We start from the raw sequence: 19,800 nt of genomic DNA on the forward strand, positions 1-19,800 counted from the left end.
TTATCATTCAAGCTAGTTTAGATATAAAGGTATTTTGTTAAATGATACAATATATATTTTTCCACATGGTACCTTTTTTGCTAAAGTAGGAATTCATATGTGTGCATTTAGCTTTAAACTAAATCACACTAAGCTCTTGAAAAAATATGTTTACACATTATAATTGCCTTCAAAGGAAAAAAAGAAATTCATTTTGTTACTCTTTGTAAAGTAAAGTAAGCACAAAAGTGCATTTCTCACCGGAGGCCAAGTGCATCAAATATTTACAACTAAAGCAAGCTATTGTAGTTTTGTAAAAGGCTGAGATAGGACCGTCTTCCATAGTGACTGATTTAATGGCTCAGAAAGTCAAATTTGAGACCTCACACAGCAGGGAAGTGCCTCTCTTGCTGGGAGTGGAATTTCACAAGACCCCGACTTAACCCAAACTTGAGCTCAACAAGCAGGGATGAATAGAATAAGTTTAAAGAAAAAATTTAACAGGAGTAATGAGCCAAATATCTGGTATTGATATTCCTAGCAATCCTGACCCTCAACAGGATGAGAAATCAAAATAACACCTTGGAGCTTAGTGGGTGTGGTGTGGTGTGCACACTTACAACAGACACACTATCATTCTGCAGCAGATTCTCCCTGATTTATCTGCAGAGGGAAATACCTTCTTGAACACAAAACAAAACATTATATTTCTAACATTAATTTGAAAATGAAAGCCATCATTCTCAAGCTTTTTATCATTTCTAAAAATTCCTTTAATAATATTTAACAACATTAAGAGTTCAACAAATTATGTTTGGTCCCCAAATAATCCCATTGGAAGATATCCCAGTTTTAGTCATTGTTGTAATGAAGTTGCATTCTTTAATTAACTCAATGTACCAAGGTAACACTATCAGCCAACAATGTGATGAGGTAAATACAAGTAAGTTGATAAGTGGATTAGTTTCACAGCCAAATCATTAAAGCACAAGTACATCTGATCTATTTGCAATTGTCTATCATATTAAATTAGTGACATGCAAATGTATTTGTAAAGTATGTGAGAAAGTGTTAGTCCTATTCAATCACATGTAACACTGGCTGGGCTTTTTGTAAGGGGCCTTGGCACATTTTAAGGGTTTTGATTCATTTTCTGTCATCCAGGCTCTAAAATGCTAAATGAAAGGGTTTTAATTGTTTTGTGATCTTTATTAGTTTTTAAAATAGTATATTAGATGTATGTGGATATGAATGCACAGACATCATTTGATGCAGTTTTGTGAATTTGATACTTTGCACGCTCATTGTTTCAACTTCCAGACCCGACACGAGTGGCATACCATTCAGGAGCTCCATCTGTCCTTTGTACTTATTTTCAACATTACTGTGTACTTTTATTTGGCATAATAACATTTGATTATACACTTCAAGGAGGTTTTCTTTTTCCAATATCCTATTAATATGACATTTTTCCTTCAATGGAATGGTGACAGCAAACTTGCTTACTTATCAGAATCAGCTGATCACTCTATGGAAAAATGCCAGCAGGGTCTGTCAGACCTCTGTCCCAGAGGTATTGTGGTGCTGCAGGTCCAGTGCAAGGTGAGAGCTCGGCACCTGGAGAAGTGGTGGAGATAAAGGCCCTCAATTCTAACGGTCGTGATGGGAAATGTAAACTTGCTGACAAACAAGATCGAGGAACTGGCTGCCCTGGTAAGAAACTTGAAAATCTACAAGGAGTGTAGTTTATTGTGCTTTAATGAAACGTGGCTATCTCGAAATACCCCAAATGCAAAGGTGGATCTACCAGGATTTACCACCATAAGGGCAGACAGAGACAAAAAACTTAGTGGCAGCAAAAGTGCCTCACACTTTTCATCAACAACAGATGGTGCAACCCAGCACATGTTACAGTCAAGGAGATTCTATGCTGCAGAAACATTGAGTTGCTGGCGGCGAGTCTCTGACCAACCTCTAACCTCAGTTTCTCACACTGGGAGACTGAAACTGTAGCAAGCATCTCTGGCACACCCCAGGGAACTGTGCTCTCCCCTATCCTGTTCCCTCTGTACACGACTGACCTCAAGTACCACTCTGAGTCACACCACATGCAGAAGTAGCCTGACAACACTGCAATTGTGGGGCGACAGGAGGGCTTGATTGAAGACTTTGTGAGATGGTGTAGGACTAATCACCTACAGCTGAACACCACCATGACGAAGGAGCTGGTGTTTGACAGAAGGAGGTCCAGCATATATTTACAGGTAACACCCCTGCACTGGTCATTTTTTGCACCACCGACATGGTTCATACTCTCTCTACCAAAGAATCCCACTACCCGGCTTCTATTACGCATACTAACTGGAATCTAGGACTCAGTCACAATTGTCCCTGTGAGTGTAATTTTGCATAGTATGTGTGTACAAGCTGCTGAAGGCCTTAATTTCCTTTGGGATGAATAAAGTATCTATCTAATTTGATATTCTATGTATGAGAAAAAAAGGCAAGGATATCTTTTATATTTCAGTAATGATTTTGATAAATAAAAGCAATGAATATTACTTTCAAATTGTTTAAAAGTTAAGAGGGAACAAACTTTAGTTGTAAACATTCTCTGTTTTAGGTTACATAAGCATTCCTTAGAGCTCACAAATTTCTTATAAAGATGCTTCTAAACAAAAGTTTGACTCCTGTCAGAGCAGGACAGACATCCTACCACTCTCAACGAACCAGCACCTATTTAATTTCTTTACTTACTAGGAAAAGGGTTAAGTTGGAAGATGGTCTTTTTACGTTTCCAGCACTAGTTACCATGGTGATGAATCAGCAAGAAGAAAACCTGCTTTGTGATGCTGAAAATCCGGAGCTGAACCTCAAGTCCCCCCGCTTAGCCACTAATCCTGCTTTGTAGTGCATGCCCAAAGTTCCAGGACCTAAAATGCTTGAGATTACTACAGAGAATCAGCTGTACAAAAAAAATCTTTATGAAAGCGAATTACAGTATATCCCTCTATCCACATAACTCTGGGTCCTTCATCTGTCTCTACTTATTACACATATCGAAGTATAAAAGGGCACAAGATATAAAGACATCGTTTTTCTTTGTTTGTTTTTATGGACAAACTTGGAGTGTCAGATTAAACATTTTGATGGGTTGGAGAGAAACTGATCTAAGGGGAATTATTAATTTGACTTAATACAGCTTTTCACTTTGGTATGAGGTAGCCAATCAGTATGGAGCATATTGGGAAATATTTCCGCAATAAAAGCATATCTAAATTCCAATGCCATGATAAAAAAAACTGATTTTACCCTTAGGCATCTGCTGAACTAGTCAATAGAAAAAAATCAACTGTTGTAGGACATTGTAAATAGTAAAAAATGCTGAGCCATATCTACATTAAACCTGTTACTTGGCAACATGATCACCATGTCTTACAATGTTTGCTACACTTGGAGAAAGCTCTGCTCTTAAGACTACAGATTAAAAAAGGTTCATTAATTCACATGTTAACTTTCTGACAGCCTGATTTGCTAAACATCAATCATAGCTAATGAAGCTGATAATTTTCCACTTCTAGTCACCAGTCAAGTGATCTATGCATTCCTAACAGAAATGCAATATAATAATCAAAATGTATTTATTTATTGTGAAAATGTAAGATTTTTTTTTTCTTCACAGAAAAGGTTCCTTCAAACTGGAAGATGATGTGAACTTGGATGAGGAGAGCGACAGCTCAGAGCCAGAACAATCTGAATTTGTTTGAAATCACGTTTTTTGTTTCACTGATTAATTAAATTAGTGATGGTGTTTTAAACACTTTTAATAGAAAAATTTATTATATTCCTGTCTCAAGTCGAAATGGGAGATAGTCACAAAAGTAAATAATACTTGTATTGATGGATCCACTTAATTTTTATTTTGGAAAATCATCAAATTGTCATAGTTTGCGAGCAACGTTTGAGCCAGCAGTTTAAGTTTAAGTAGCCTATGTTTGTGTTAGTTGTGAGACAGAAGAGCTTTTCACTGGTCTTTTGCTGAACAAATATTTAATCTCTAATTAATGTGGAAAAATGTCAACTTGCAGATAGCACAAGAGACAAAAATAAGGTTTTAGAGTTTCTAAAAGATTTCAATTTAATCGATGCATGATAAATGTAAACTAATTAAGCTCTCCACAGTTTATTATCATTAGACAATAATTACTTGATGGAGGAAGAATTTGCATGATAAGAAAAGTCAAATTGTTTTATGTAAATATGCAAAAATGTACACTTGCAGTGCTAAACTAAACTAAGCTAAGCTAAACCGAACTAAAGTAGGTTATGTGCTAAACATATCTTGTTTATTTGTCCCTTCTGTTCTGTTCACAGCACTGTAGCATAAGTGAGAAATCAATGTAAACTAGTTCCTTTCAAATTTTAGAAATGAATTCTGAACTTTAACTAATTCAGTTTTGAGCCATGTGAAGTGAATTTGAACTAGTTCTTTGGAAGTGTGAACTTGAACAACACGGTACGTTTCTGTTGGAACCTGCATTCAAAGAGGCTGACAGATCAACTCAAGAGGCTAATGAAAACTATCGGTCATTTCTATCAAACGTTATAAGGAAGGTCAGTTCTTAAAAACAGGTCAGATTTCTTCTCAGAGTAGGACCTCCTTGATCAAAATCAGTCTATGAAAGAAGCTATTGAAACACGGTCCTCACTTCCTAATATGTCATTGATAGACCTAGTAGCAGTTTGTGACATAATAAACTAATGCATCCTACTTTTTGTATTAAGTGTATAAGTTTTACAAGTAAGCATTAGAACCCAGTTTTACTGGTAAAGATGATAGAAACTAATAATAATCAGTATTCTGAATCTGATTGATTAATGATTGCTGCATTAAAGCAAGATTTTTGCATCAGTAAAAGATAAAAACTTGGATCTGCACCATTAAAACGCCAATGCACACAGTGCACCAAGGGAGTGGCTCACCTACTGAAAACCTTGCTAAATACTAACTGTAAAAGTAGATTTTATGCCCAATGCCATTGCTTGTGGGGTCAAGACATAAAAAGCATGTCCAAAAATTGATGTCAACAAGGCTCACTATGTACCATCAAATCTAACACCTAGAAGTAGTTTGGCTTTTATAAGCAGGAACGTCGGACAGAAGTCTGCAGATCATCAATGTGACAGATCCGAAAGCTCATCTGGTGAGGCATTACGGTGAATCTCTGGACACTAAAACAGCTAGCACAAGAGAGAACAACAACACATAAGATAAAGGCATTTTGTGACATGACATAAACATTGGAGCTTTGTTAAAAGATACCAACTACACAGAATTTCACTGACAAATGTTTTTCCTGTCCTATATATTGCCAAAACAATTTCCAATACCAATGACCTAAATCTGAAATTTGAAGGTGGTTAGTTACCCTTCTCTGACAGTACCGAGATAGAGATGTCTATCTATTTGTTTACCGTACAACTTAAGAAAAATCTGCATTAGTGTGAGACAAACACAAGCTAAGATGGCTAAATACTGAAGCCAACACTTAAATCTCACCACTCGTGCCTACCTGGAGCAGATCAACCTGTCTGCCAAACCCTTTTCTGAAACTTGTTTCACTTTTAACCTTTTTTTTTTTTTTAAGTAGTAACTTTTCACATAGACTCACATGCCAGAGGAGGTGAGCTGCTCGAGTTGGTAATTTATTTGATTCAAATCGTGTTTTGTATGCATGTTTAAGGATTGGAAAGAAGATGATCTGTGAAATATCTTGCTCTCAAGTCCCACCAGCTGCAGCCATTACTACTATAAAACTTTATTAAAAAATACCACTCTGCTGCTCGATTACCAGAGAGTTGACTCTTACATTCAATATTTGTTACTACATCTTTTCTACGGCCATGATGGCCAACTGGGGAAACTGAGCCATACCCTTGGTACAAAATGGTGATCATAAGTTTAACTGTTTCACTTTTAATGATTTAGCAACCAAAGACAAATCAAAATTTGATAGTGACAAACATTTAGGGTAGGCATCTCAAAGTGTAACCAAACGGTGTGAATACTGCATCAAATGAGGAACAGGTCAATGCAACACTGGCATCAATGTGAGTGAAAAAAACTAAAACTAAATAAAGAGGAAAATTAAATACATTTTGATCAACAGAATCTTAGTTTGCAAGAACCATTTCCCAGCTGTTATAATGAATGTGCCAATGGAAAGTAATATCAAAGTAACTGCTGTCATGTATACTGGCCATCATAATTATACAACTAATACTTTATTTATTCATTCATTCACACACCGTGCGAGACAGAAGGCCCTTGAGTCAAAGCTGTCAATGCTATGTCCCATCAAATAAAATGACTCACACTGAGAGTTTCACTCACCTTTAAGTCTTATATATTCCAGAAATGTATTTTTTGTGAAACAGTTAGAGGTCCCCCTTGTGGCTACAATAACACGCAATCTGTCAATTAGGTAACCATTAGGTCACCACTAAATCTGCATCGATTCTCAGCCAGACAATTTCGAAATCTTCAAGGTCTATACCCGTGCCATTAGACTAATTTGCACAAAGCAGGATGGCAGACTCTCTGTGTAAGCTGTGCCATCTCCCGTCAAAGTCAACTGCACAAACTGCTGAGGAGCGTGGCAAGTGGGGTAGCAAAAAGGAGTTCATCCTCTCAGTAGCCGGTGCTATTATTGGACTAGGCAATGTGTGGAGATTTCCGTATCTTTGCTACAAGAATGGTGGGGGTAAGTATTTCTATTCATTCTTCAAATTAGGGATTTTACAGGTTATAAAATGGTATAAAGATACTCGAAATGCCTTGTCGGTGCACAAAGCAGAGTAAAATGATTTGCTTTTATGTAACATCGTAGTCCTGTACCTGATTAAAAAAGGGATAAATAGAGGTATCAAATGATCAACAAGCTCTACAAGCACGTTACAAAGTGTCTAAATCTCACCCAGAAACAGTCTAACATGGTGTTACTGGTTACACTTCACCTGATATTTACACAAAGTAAGTTAACAATATTTTATTCAGTTTTGACTACGATTCTGGTATTACAGAAGAGAGGTAAGATGATTCACTGAACACCCTCTCACTCTGTGACCTCAGTCAGTTCGAGGCACCAGATGTCCCCTAAAAGTACTTGATAGTAAGTTATCTAACTTCTAAAGAATTGATAGGGACCATCTTTAGAAGAAAATGTATTCTAATCAATAATCATCATTATTGCCACTATTATTTTGGCTCAACTGAAATAATATCAGCTTAAAGTTTAACTTCAATGTTACACGTGGTCATAAAATGAATTGCTATCTAATTCCTATCTTATCTAACCTGAAATATCTTATTGAGATTAATTAGTCAGTTAAAACAGTACTCTACCGACAAAAAACAATCAACAATGTTTGAATCAATTCAAAAATGAAAACTGCACAAACGAAAAAAAAAGTAAAAGAAAATCTACTGTGTTCTCAGTTTCTTAAATGATTAATTATTAATCGATTTTCTAGCAGTTTTTGAATAATGTTTATTTCTTGTTATTTTGCACTTGAAAGCTCTCTAGATTGTGTGCCAAAAAAGCAACAGTTTCAAAGATATACAGGACATCCTGGAAACATGTTGAAGGTAGCTTTCCCTGTTGTGTTTTGTACAGCCCATATGTGATTATCACAAGGTAGGTTAAATGTCTATTTCAGAGATTTATTTTCAAACTCAGGGAGTCATTTTTTAACACTTAAGCAAACAGAAGTTATTCTGATGATCAGAATTCCTTGAAATACATTGTTATAGATAATATTTAAATTCTGTATTTTCCCCTTCGGTAAAATACTTTTATCAAGAGACATTTAAAGCTTAAACATTTCATTTCACCCATAAAAAGATTTCTTGTTCTCCTAAACAGGACAAACACACCCAACTGTACTGTTTTGAGCAGGATACACAACTGTACAATGTTATGGGGACATCAAATGTGAAAGAAGCCTTGTAAGGCATTGCAGTTCACCGTACACAAGAAGAAGGGTAAAGTTTTTAATCAGTTGGTATGACAAAGAAAGAAACTTCCCCAGCAGACCATATTAACATCATATCTTCAGCAAAAATGCAAATAAGTATTGGTAGAATGAACTTTAGCTAATTTCCACAATATAAATCTTACCACTGGACAAATCAGGCCCTAACTTTCGTTGTCATTTTGTTGACACGTCAGGATTTCTTCCTGAAACTTGAATACATTTCCTCACCTGTAAGTAGAGTAACTTTGGATAGAAGCATTGACTTGATGACTATATGTTCATATCTATTTGTGCATTTAGATTCAATATGTCCATTCATAAAATAGCTCTGTTTTGAGATAACAACTCCTTTTTTTTCACCTCGCGCGAGAGGCAGAGTACACCCTGGACAGGTTGCAAGTCCATCACAGGGCCTACCCAAAGACAAATGAGATGAATAACCATGCATTCTCACACTCTCTCCTACAGTCAATTCAGTATCAAAACTAGCCAAGAACATGTGTTTTTTGGACTGTGGGGGGACATTGGCGTACCGCAGAAAACCCATACAAGGTCCCAGCCGAGATTCGAAACCACACCACACCACTGAAAACACTGTCTGTTACTCATAGATATCAAGATATCATCTGAAAGCTTCCACAGATGACATCAACATGCAATATGTACTGAAATGAGGGACACATACACACTCCAAAATCAAAGTCAGTACAAAACATTTTTTTGTATGTTAAAAGAGAAGGTTCAAGGTGCCCTTAAGGCAATTTGTTTTGCAACTAACAGCAAAGACAAAAGAACACCAACATACAATAACACATACACACAATGCACAGGGGATGTTAATTGTCCCTGCTATGTAGGAGGGAAATGGTGGCGAGAACATATTCGTTTTTAAATCTATTTGTCCTGAATTGTGGCAGAGCATAACGTTTGCCTGAGGGCAACAGTTTGTACTCTTAAAAAAAAAAAGTGGGTGGGTGCGATCAGCCAAAATAGCATTAGCCTTAGCTAAAGCCCTGGTCTGGTCTGGTCAAAAACAAGAATAAAACAACTGCATAAAAGAACAGTTGGCATAAAAATACAAACATCCATGTCTAAGCAGGTTTTTTTCTGCACTATTTGTACTGATGTGCCATCTGAACAGCCTGGCCCTGTAGGTGAAATGTAGCAGGTAAAGAAACTATTCAGATTAAAAAGCATTTGGACACAATAGGTAATCAGAGAATATTTTTCATACACGTATGATTCTTATGGAAGGCAAGGTCTTTTTTTTAAAATAATTTTTGGGCCAGTTGTTGCCAAAACATACTGATTTTAGTATACAGCATACATCCAATAGTTCAAAGCATCCGGCCATACTTCACAGTTTATATCTCGTTAAAAAAAACAATTGAGGCGTTCTTTATTTAGATACCGTGAAGCATTTTGCTGAACCTCTCCACCAACGCAGGGTTTTATAATTACAGACAGGCTGTTGAGTGGGGGGCCGTGTGCCACATCCACAGAGACTGCCGGGGTTTGTGTATTAGTTTACACCTGGCCGTTAACTTGAGAATCTGCAGTTTATAGTTTCACATTTGTAGAAAAATGTTGCACCTCTTCTAATATAGAGGCATAGCGGTCATCCTAAACTTAACGGTTACAAACGGTCGACAAAAAAAGTAATCTTTTCATTATCTGAAAAGGGTAAGCAGATTTTTCCTTATTTTTCGTTTTTATAAAGACTTTTTTTTTTTTTTTACATGTCTACAAAATCATGGCTTAATGAAAAACCTAAGTTACATCTGCTTTTGGCGGCCAAACTACATTTCAACACATTGTCCGACTTTACCAGTAACAGCCGCTGTTGCCCGTCAACGGTGATTAAAGACAACATCAGCGCTTAAACAAATGCATCGCAGTGCCTCCGAAACCGTCTGGAAAATGGGTGAAAGAAAGCTTTCTTTTCAGATCTAGTTTAATTACTTACAACTTCCACTTGTTGATTCAGTGCCAGGGGGATAAAGCCTCAGTGTGCAGGGGCAGTCTGAGAACTGTTAGCCCAGTGAAGTCCATCCTTTTTGTGCTGTGCTTCTGGACAAAGCGAGGAAGGAGGCTCAGCGCTGGTTTTGTGGAGCAAAAGCAGTGCCAAATCGTGTAATCGACAGCTACGTTTGGTTTTGAAAGCAAACCTTGAGCGGACAGCAGAATTGAAAAAGATAGCCTTAGATACCGGGCAACAATGACAAAAACAAAAAATCAAAATGTAGACGTTGTTTTATTGTGTTAAAATAACTTATTCAAGAAAAAAAAGAAGAAATAAAATTAGAAAAGTAGTGATGTTCAAGGGTTTAAAAATTTAAATCATCTGCCTCTCTTTCTGTTGGAGCCTGGGAAGGTGATCTAAAGATTTAAGATGTCAGGAGGGTTAAAGATTTCAGACATTTGCTTAAATGTGGACTATTGATAACATTTATGTTGTTGTATAAAATAAAAAAAAAACAGCAACAAAAAACAATAATTTTATCAGTTCATTGTGAATGAACTGTGATGCGGTTTAAAAAGTGGATTGAAACGTTGATGAGTGTGGCTGTCAGCATGTTAGACTTTAAATGCACTTCACTTGCCCAGCAGAACGGACTTTGTCCATGCCCCACCCCATCCTGAAAAAACTCGATTTACAAGAAACAATGGCACCTATGGATACAAAGTACCTGGATTTTGAAACTGCAGTACAAACTGAAATGACCCTGCCTTAAAGAATCAGTTTACATTAATCAATTGAAAAATCTCAACAGCCCATGAGCCATTTTCAGCCAGCTCATAACTGCAGGCAGTCACTTCTCTAGCCACTTCTCAAGAAATGGACTAGCTGCTCATGGAGGGCACCAACCTACAGTATGAAACAACGGATTGGGTCAGATACCTTCTCCTCCATCTTATCTAACTGTACCAAGCAGTGGCCACATGTCTAGCTGGAAATCTGTGTGCACTCCGATCCCCCATCATCACGAGTTTGTGACTTTCAGCCTCGAGCACTCCATGACTTTATCTTGACAAGAAGCAGGGCATAGCATAGCCGAGGTCTTAATGTCTCTGCTGCTATTGTAAACCTCTTTATTTTAGTCACCAAACTGAACAGCCGTGACTTTTCAAATTTTTCTTCATTTACAGTTTTTTTTTTTTTTTTTTTTTAAATGTCCAGTTTGATCCGACTCTGAAGAAGTCTCACGAGCGTCAGCTTTATTTTGATAACAAGGTGGTTTACGCGGAATTTGTAATTGCAGAGAAACACTCAAATACATTTTTGAGCAGAAATTGAACAGAAAAGACACACCTCAGCATACCAAAAGTAAAAATGTTTTAATTTACCCCCAGATGATCAAAGGAACACCTGTTTTTCAGATTTCACCTCAAGCAACAAGTTGTCAACTGAATTATCATCACCCATTTATGCATCCTGATCTTTTGACTTTATTGAAACTGAAAACTGGCAGTTTTATAATTCAATTCTAAAGGCACTTTTACACAAAAAACATCAAGAATTACACAAATTGTTACTGTAGATATTTTTTCCGAGTCAAGATGAACAACATGCTGGTCATGAAGTCAAACCTATTCTTCAATCACTTGCCACTTTGTGATCTTTAATGTGGTTGATGCCAGTATATTCACCAAAGCTGTATCTTCTCTTACAGTATGACCTTTTTCTCTGGATAGCAACCTATGCAGGTTTTATAACGTGGTCTTATAGTGCCACTTTCTGACTGTGTCCCCGCTGCTTTGTTCCTCAACTGAAGAACAGGACTCTAAAGGCCAGTTACATAAGTAACATTGAGGCCCATTTCCAACATGATGTATCTAAGCATATTATTAAGACGCTGGTTTATATTGACACTTTAGTCTTTGGGCCCCAGTTGTATTTTTGAAAAAGATTTGTTCCAAACATCACAGGCACAGCTCTACTTACAGCTGTTAATTGTATCACAAATAACTACGAAACACAAGACGGTATTGAGATTTAGACTTTTTCATGCTGCTTTTGACTGCTTGTGCAAGATCCCAAATCACTGCACGGGCTCAGGAATGCTTTTGAAACCAATTGTCAATGAAGACGGTAAAAACGATGACACAAAGAAAAAAAAAAACATACTCAAAGTAGATCAAGATATTCCAACAAGCTTCTCCAAGACGGACTCAGGACTATGCATTTATGATCCTTTATTGTCACTCTCAGGTGTTTTCTTCATTCCTTACGTCCTGTTCCTCGTAACCTGTGGAATTCCCCTGTTTGTATTGGAAACAGCACTGGGCCAGTACACCAGTCAGGGGGGAATCATGTGCTGGAGGAAGGTCTGCCCTTTGTTTGAAGGTAAGCTTCCTCCCGCAGTAATGGTACAGTGGGTATAAAAATGATGTTGAAAACATCGGGCAAATGCAATGGTAATGGTTTATGTTAATTCCAGGGCTAGGGTACGCCAGCCAGTTGATCGTTTTCTATGCAAGTGTCAGCTACATTGTGATTTTAGCCTGGGCGTTCTTCTACTTCTTCTCTTCCTTCTCTGGAGAGTTGCCCTGGACCACTTGTAATAACACATGGAATACAGGTAAAGTCAAATAAAACATCTCTCTGCCATACATACACCAATAACTACAGGAGATTTAAGACTAAGCTGTATCTATGACATTTGTAAAAAATATTTATGAAAGTTTAAAAGACAAAACGTTTGATTTAGTTTAAATGGTGAGCTTGTGGGAGAATTGACCTCAGCCTAATGTTGTTTTGAATTGGCATGTATGTTTAAAAACTCTTTGATATATTTCAGATCATTGTGTGGTAATAAACTACCATAATGCCACTGCTAATACGACTTCAACTGGGAATGAGTCATCATCTTCGTCGTCAGTTGTAGAGTTTTGGCAGTAAGTTTCCCGAAGAAGTCTTTATTACTCTCACAAAATTTTTGTTGCTTTTATGATGATTGGGAATGTTACTCATAACACAACCGTCAGCATGGCTTGCCCTAACTTCACACTGGGAGGGGATCTAATCAGGCAGAATAATTGAAAACACCTGTGTATTGAAGGTGTGAAGGCCCTTTGATTCAGGCATGTATCATTCTGAATAGTCTCCTGGGCTTCATCATTAACATGCATCTCCAGAGGGATCACTTCTTGACTCACTGATCAGATGTTTAACCAGGAATCTGTACCAGGATGCTGTACTTTTACAGCTTCATGCTATCAGCTGCTGTGGCTGGAGGAATTCTGTTTTGAGTCGTCCATCTGCCCGACTTATGTTTGTTGGACTTCAGTGTTAGAACAAGTCATTTTGGCCGTGTTGACACTGTCCACTTGCTCACTCACCCACCATTGTTCACTAAGTTGAGGACTCGCCAGTGGATAGGAGTAGACAGCTGCCATTTCGGACACTACTTAAATGCAGATGTGCTTAATCATTATGTGCCATACATTTACAGCTATGTCAAGCATATACAAACACTGAGAGGAGAAGTCAACTTAAAATCTGAAGAGATGGACAGTAAATTGGTCATTTTTATGGAAAATGTGTATCTAACATCTCTCTCCACAACACTTACATTAATTGAATGACACAAATCCTTGGACACTTTTAATTATTTTGCTTCGTATCTACCTACACAAGCATTGACTGCAGCTGTGCCTATAAAAGAATCTTCAGTGCAGTAATAATAAATTCACATATAAAGTCAACTAGTAGTACTACACAAAAAAATCAAATATGTTCAATTCAAGTCTGATTGAATACAGTCCACTTGAATCCAGTTACAATCCAGTTAATACCTATTCATTCCAGTTCACCAGATAGTGCTGATAAAATGCCACTTCATTAAAACTTAGGTCATATTGAATCTTCACGTTCATTAAGCCCCCATCCTGAGCATTCACAGGGTCGCAGGCAACAGTTGAAAGGAATCGTCCCTTTCAATATAAAGCTATCTCATTATCCTATCATGTCTACAAATTTGCCAGTCAGCTTTGTTGTCAACACATGAACACACTTAATACTTTTTATTTGGATTTTTTATGTGAATTTAATTGAGACTGTAAATCTTGTAGACTGTAGTCAACTGGTTGGAAGAGACATGTAATCGCAATGCAATTGCTGTTGTATCACAAGTGCACTAAACCTTTCTCAGATTATTTCAACACATATATTGCTTTAAATGATTTTGGACATACGCTAACAGTATTGATTTTACAGCCGACGGGTGTTAAATATATCCACTGGCATCGAGAATTTGGGAAACATACGATGGGATCTTTCTCTGTGCCTCCTTCTGTCCTGGATCATCTGCTACTTTTGTGTCTGGAAGGGAGTGAGATCCACAGGAAAGGTAAGACTGAAATAACTGAATTTCATGCCCCTTTTTGATATATTTATTTGATGTATTGTTGAATATATATATATATTTATATATATCATCACATCCATGTGCATCCTCAAATTAACAACCTCCTGATTGGAGGCCCACCACTCTATCGCCTGAGTCAGGGCCATCCCTCGTGCCCTGCTGACATAACATGCAGGTCATCTATAGCTTTTATTATTATAATTCTGATACAGAGTTTCAATAATTTGCATGCTAAACGATTTTGCAGCTGATCTGAAGCGGCCCATCTGCAACTACTAGTAAGCTGGGCAGAGCATTTGAGGTGTGGCATAAATTGTCATGAAGTATTTCTTTTGTCTTTTTTCAAATTTCCCCCTCAGACCACTGCCAGGGCAATATCTGTCTCGTACGTGTGCACACAACTGGTCTTCTTACAGTAAATCCACATAAAACCAACTCAAAACCCTGAACAGCCTAATGTCAAGTAAAAGGGTTTTTATGAATTCAAGCTTGCAACTGGAATGGAATATTGATTAGTTGTACAGAGATAATATATATGTATATTTTACATTAACTCATATCAATTATTAATTCATTTGATTGTTAAAAATGTTAATTATGTTGATGAAAGCATAAAGACAGGTAAAATTCTAATCTTGGACTTTTACATCATGCCATCTCTTTATATGATGTGCTGCATGCAGACTTGATTGTTCTTAAAAACACTGTTATATGGTTACTTCAGACCTGCAGATACATGCACGAAAAGAGTTCAAAGAAGAGTTGTAATGAATGTTTTTCAGCTATTGTGAAAAATGGCCCCAAGCCATCACTCTTAGATGTCTGCAGTTCAGTGGATGAGCAGAGCTGTTGTAAGGTCTGTGATTGTGAGAAGTGAAGAGGTGAAGTGGAAATTGTGCCTGGCAAACTGCCCTGTGAGACAGGTGTGTGCAATGGATCCTAACTGTCTGTGCCACAGAATTATCAACTGTAGCGTGACCAGATTTTTTCACCATCATTTGTCTTCAATGACAGACTCAAATTGGACTAGTATTTACAGGTACAGATACATAGTTGGCACCTTTATCGTGAAAGATTTGCTTTTCTTGGAAAAAGATTTGTGCTGTTTAAAAGCAAGTTAGGTTGTTTAATCAATCCAGAAAGTATTCAACAGTTGACTTATTGGATAATGACTAGTTTTCTGTTGTTGTTGAGCATTATCTCCATGGATTACCACACTACACTGTGCCATCTGAGCATTGCTTGATTGCATGTATTCGTATGAATTTGTAGCAAGGTAAAAATGTAAGTTATGTTGACAGTGTTTGATTTATAATGAGATTTTTTTTTCTGTTCTTTCTTTTCTAAATGCAGGCTACTTACTTCACAGCCACGTTCCCTTTCGTCTGTTTGGCAGTGCTGCTTTTCAGAGGACTGACCCTTCCTGGAGCCTTCCATGGTATCAAATACTACTTGTACCCCAATCCTTCACGGCTTGCTGACCCGCAGGTATTATTCGGTTTCTATCTTCATTTTTCGCAGAATGATTTTTTTTTCTTGCAGTGTTTTTGGATAAATACCTTTTGACTGGTTTGTAGGTATGGATTGATGCTGGTACTCAGATATTTTACTCTCACGCTTTATGCTTGGGATTCCTGACCTCTCTTGGGAGCTACAACAAGTACAACAACAACTGTTACAGGTGAGCCTCTCAGTGGGCTATAACAGACAGACTTACAGTCAGATATTTATCTCAGTGGCAAAATGCACAACGTATCCAACGAGAGTTCTCCTTAATGTGAATATCCTTTTGCTCAGTTCATAAGGTGGTGGATAGTCTGGACTGCATTTGTACTTTTTAATTTAATAGTACAATGTGTGCGATAAACCTGAAGATTAGATCTTATGCTGAATTAATATCATCCTCAAAATAAGATTTACGGGTTGCCCGCTCCTACATATATATTAATAAATTTAGTTATTATCTTTAGCATAGGTATACTGCAAGTTATTTTTAGGTTGTTACCTGAAAATGTACATGTAAGACTTACTTTATATTACTACACGGTTGTGATCAGTCCATTATCCATATGCATTACAGAGATAGTAATAATGACACGGTTCTTCTAATTTGCAGAGACTCCTTCTATCTTTGCTTGCTGAACAGTGCAACCAGCTTTACATCTGGATTCGCCATTTTCTCTTTTCTGGGCTACATGTCACAAAAACAGGGTGTCGATATTTCTGTTGTTGCTGAGTCAGGTATGGCTGTACATCTCTCTGATAACTCATAGCTTTGCCAGACCCTTTTTCACCATCAAATGACCAGTTTACCAGGAGTTTACTTATAGAATAAAAATATAAAATAACAACATATTGTCAGATCATTAAAACAGTTTGATATTCAGTTTTGGCCTTCACTACTCCAACTGAAATCGTCAGATTAGCAAGAACTATGTCAGATAATGTAGCTGCCCTGCTGTCTTTGTCACAGAGAAACTGTAATAAAGACAATGCAGCAGTTAGTAACGATTGACTTGTTGTTTTCACTCTGCAGGCCCTGGCCTTGTCTTCATCATTTACCCAGAAGCTGTGACCCTGCTGCCTTGGCCTCAGGTCTGGTCTGTGTGCTTCTTCACGATGATCATTCTGTTAGGAGTCGACGGTCAGGTCAGCTAAATCCTCTGTTATGTTTCTTTAAAAATGAGATGCAGATTTGAATATTTAAAAAAACAATATTTTGTTTTTTTTTCTCATCTCTACGCTAATATGTTGTGTCTTTCTCCAGTTTGTGGGGCTCGAAAGCATCATGACGTCTTTAACAGACGTCTACCCCTCTCAGATCCGAAAGGGATACCGCAGGGAGCTTTGTCTGATGCTGATCTGCTCTTGTAGCTTTATGTTGGGGCTGTTTTTAGTGTCAGAGGTGAGTTTTAAGAAATGCATTTACTGTTTCCGTATGAGATCTGCTCGTGTGCCTCCATAGGGATTTCAGCAACAAGCCGTACACAGGATGAAAAATGTGACATCTCACTTTTATCGTTAGTTTTTTTTTATTTTGTTTCCATTGACAGAGAGGCTGGCGTCACTTCGAGAGCAAAAAATAAACATTGTGAAGAAAAGGGTAATGACTGACTGTTTTCATTTTAGGGTGGCATATACATTCTCCAGATCTTTGATCACTATGTATGCAGTGGTCCTGCTCTTCTCCTGATGGCAATCCTACAGTCAGTGATTATTGGTTGGATTTATGGTAATTATTGTTAAATTCAATAACTAATAAATGATCAATAAATTCCTCATTCGCACAAATGTCTTGCAGCATTTCAATCCTCTTCTTGAGCTGTGTTGTCCTTACAGAGAGTCGCTCGCACTCTGTGCAGCTCACTGATAAGGCAGGGGTAGGAAACATTGTTCTGTCCGATTCTCTTTGCAACCAGGAGGGTTAATAGAAGTAGAATGATTTAATAGCAAATAAAGCAGTAAGCAGCGGGAGGAAGCAGAGATGCGTCTGCACTTTTCAGAAGCATTCTTCATCTACTTTTGCAACCGACCCATTGCACTCTCACCAAAATAGTCTAGAGCATGATGCTACCACCACCATGCTTAAGAGAAGGAATAGTTTACTCGAGGCTGAATGTGGGACCTTAACTCTTCCATACAGAACTCCAGCTCTATGAAAATGCCAGTGACACTGGATTGTTACGCACTTCCCCCGTCGCTTCAGATCTGAGGTCCATTTTTTATGTTCAGACAATAGAATGCAGCCGAATCATTCTTACTCCTCTTTGCTGTTTCTTCACTGCTCATTCTGTCTCCTGTGACTTGGCACTGCTCCTCAGACAAACCTGCAGCCGCAGCAAGAGATATAGGTGACTTTTATTGACAGTTCTGCCTATTTTGCAAAGTATTTGCAAAGTATTTGCCGAGCTTTAGATCTCAGTGAAGAGGCAGGCAGCTCTGGTTTGAAGAAACATTTTTAATTCATTGAAAAAAGGCCCCAATACTAAATGAACATGATACTTAAGTCAAAATGTAGCTCTAGTGTCCTTGTAAATAAGAGGATGGTCAAGGGTTTCAAAGGGAGGGACTCACATGCATTAATATAGTGCATGGGCAAAACAAAACATGAAACAAATTTGATTAAAACGCACATAGAGTTCATGACAACATCAGTCTACTACATTTTAAAGAACATGGAGTTTAATGTTGGCCTTTATGCATCTGTACCGTTCAAAATATTATACTGTACATAGAACCTTTAAATACCCCTCCTTTCCAGTAAAAGAAAGTGTCTTTGTCATAGGAGCTGGACGTTTCTGTGACAACATTGAGGACATGATTGGTTATAAACCTCTGTCACTGATCAAGTACTGCTGGCAGTATGTCACGCCTCTGATTTGCATTGTAAGTATCTACGTGAACCATTTACATTTATCTAACAAAAATCTAAAAATTTCCTCTAACAGTCTTTATTATCAATGATGTGTGTGCCTTGACAGGGAGCCATTATATTTTTGTTACTGAGATACAACCCAGTGAAGTTCAACAACACCTATGTGTATCCATGGTGGGCTTACTATTTTGGCTGGTTTCTGGCCATGTCTTCGCTGTCCATGATTCCACTCAACATGATCTTCAAAGTGGCCAATGGAAAAGGGACTCTCAGGCAGGTCAGTTGTTGATTTGGAATGTTTTACAGCTAACTTAATTTGAAGCATTGTCTTGTTTTTGTCGTTGCTGCTGCAGCTTTTCTACATTTAATGCACTGAAGCAATTTTCTAACTTTTCCAGCGTCTCAAAACAAGCTCCCAGGCTGCAGATGATCTCCCAGTCATGGCAAAGGAAATGGGACGCATTCGCACTTCAGTCACAGCAAGTCCATGAGAAGGGAAACTGTTACATTCAATCAAATGTTGTTGTTTTTTTGAGAAATAGCTTTTGTTTTTCATTTAAAATACATACATGCTAATTTGTGCACACGTACTGTCAGTATATGTGCATGAGTTCATTTACCAAAATCTTTTTTTCCGGGTGAGGTGACCTAACTGAATATATTAACCCATTTCTAAAATAAAAGCTCTTTAATCATGAGATTATGTTTTGAAAAGATTACAGACACTGAATGTACAAATACTTTTTTTTTTGCAACATTTGCAGTGCTGTAGTTGAAGATGGCAGATGGCCACTATTCACAGTGCATGTGCATGTTAGTTTCAGATGTGTAGTCTATTTCAGGTAACACCAATTTAATATGTTTGATACAAATAGCAAACAAAAAGAGCTTAAAATTAATTATTTAGGATATAGTCTAACTTGCTTTCTTGCAAAGATTTATGAGAGAATAATCTGAGGACGTCAGCCTACACATTGGGACTGGGAGTGAACTGTAAGCCATCTTGCAGACAGGTATACAATCCCATCTAGTTTATTC

The 19,800-nt window shown here is 37.5% G+C and overlaps 1 protein-coding gene across 1 annotated transcript; it reads left to right on the forward strand.

Annotated features, from left to right (window-relative positions):
• The first annotated feature begins 6,567 nt into the window (after positions 1-6,567).
• Positions 6,568-19,253, forward strand: slc6a11a (solute carrier family 6 member 11a). The gene is made up of 14 exons (XM_072383036.1): positions 6,568-6,743; positions 12,230-12,364; positions 12,459-12,599; positions 12,819-12,915; positions 14,237-14,369; positions 15,741-15,875; positions 15,965-16,068; positions 16,504-16,628; positions 16,924-17,036; positions 17,155-17,292; positions 17,517-17,619; positions 18,673-18,773; positions 18,869-19,039; positions 19,161-19,253. The coding sequence occupies exons 1-14, from the start codon at positions 6,569-6,571 to the stop codon at positions 19,251-19,253; spliced, it is 1,764 nt and encodes a 587-aa protein (XP_072239137.1). The 5' UTR covers position 6,568.
• Positions 19,254-19,800: the final 547 nt, after the last annotated feature.

Source organism: Leuresthes tenuis, unplaced genomic scaffold (genome assembly GCF_036924035.1).
Source record: "Leuresthes tenuis unplaced genomic scaffold, fLeuTen1.0.hap1 SCAF_3, whole genome shotgun sequence".
NCBI lineage: Eukaryota > Metazoa > Chordata > Actinopteri > Atheriniformes > Atherinopsidae > Leuresthes > Leuresthes tenuis.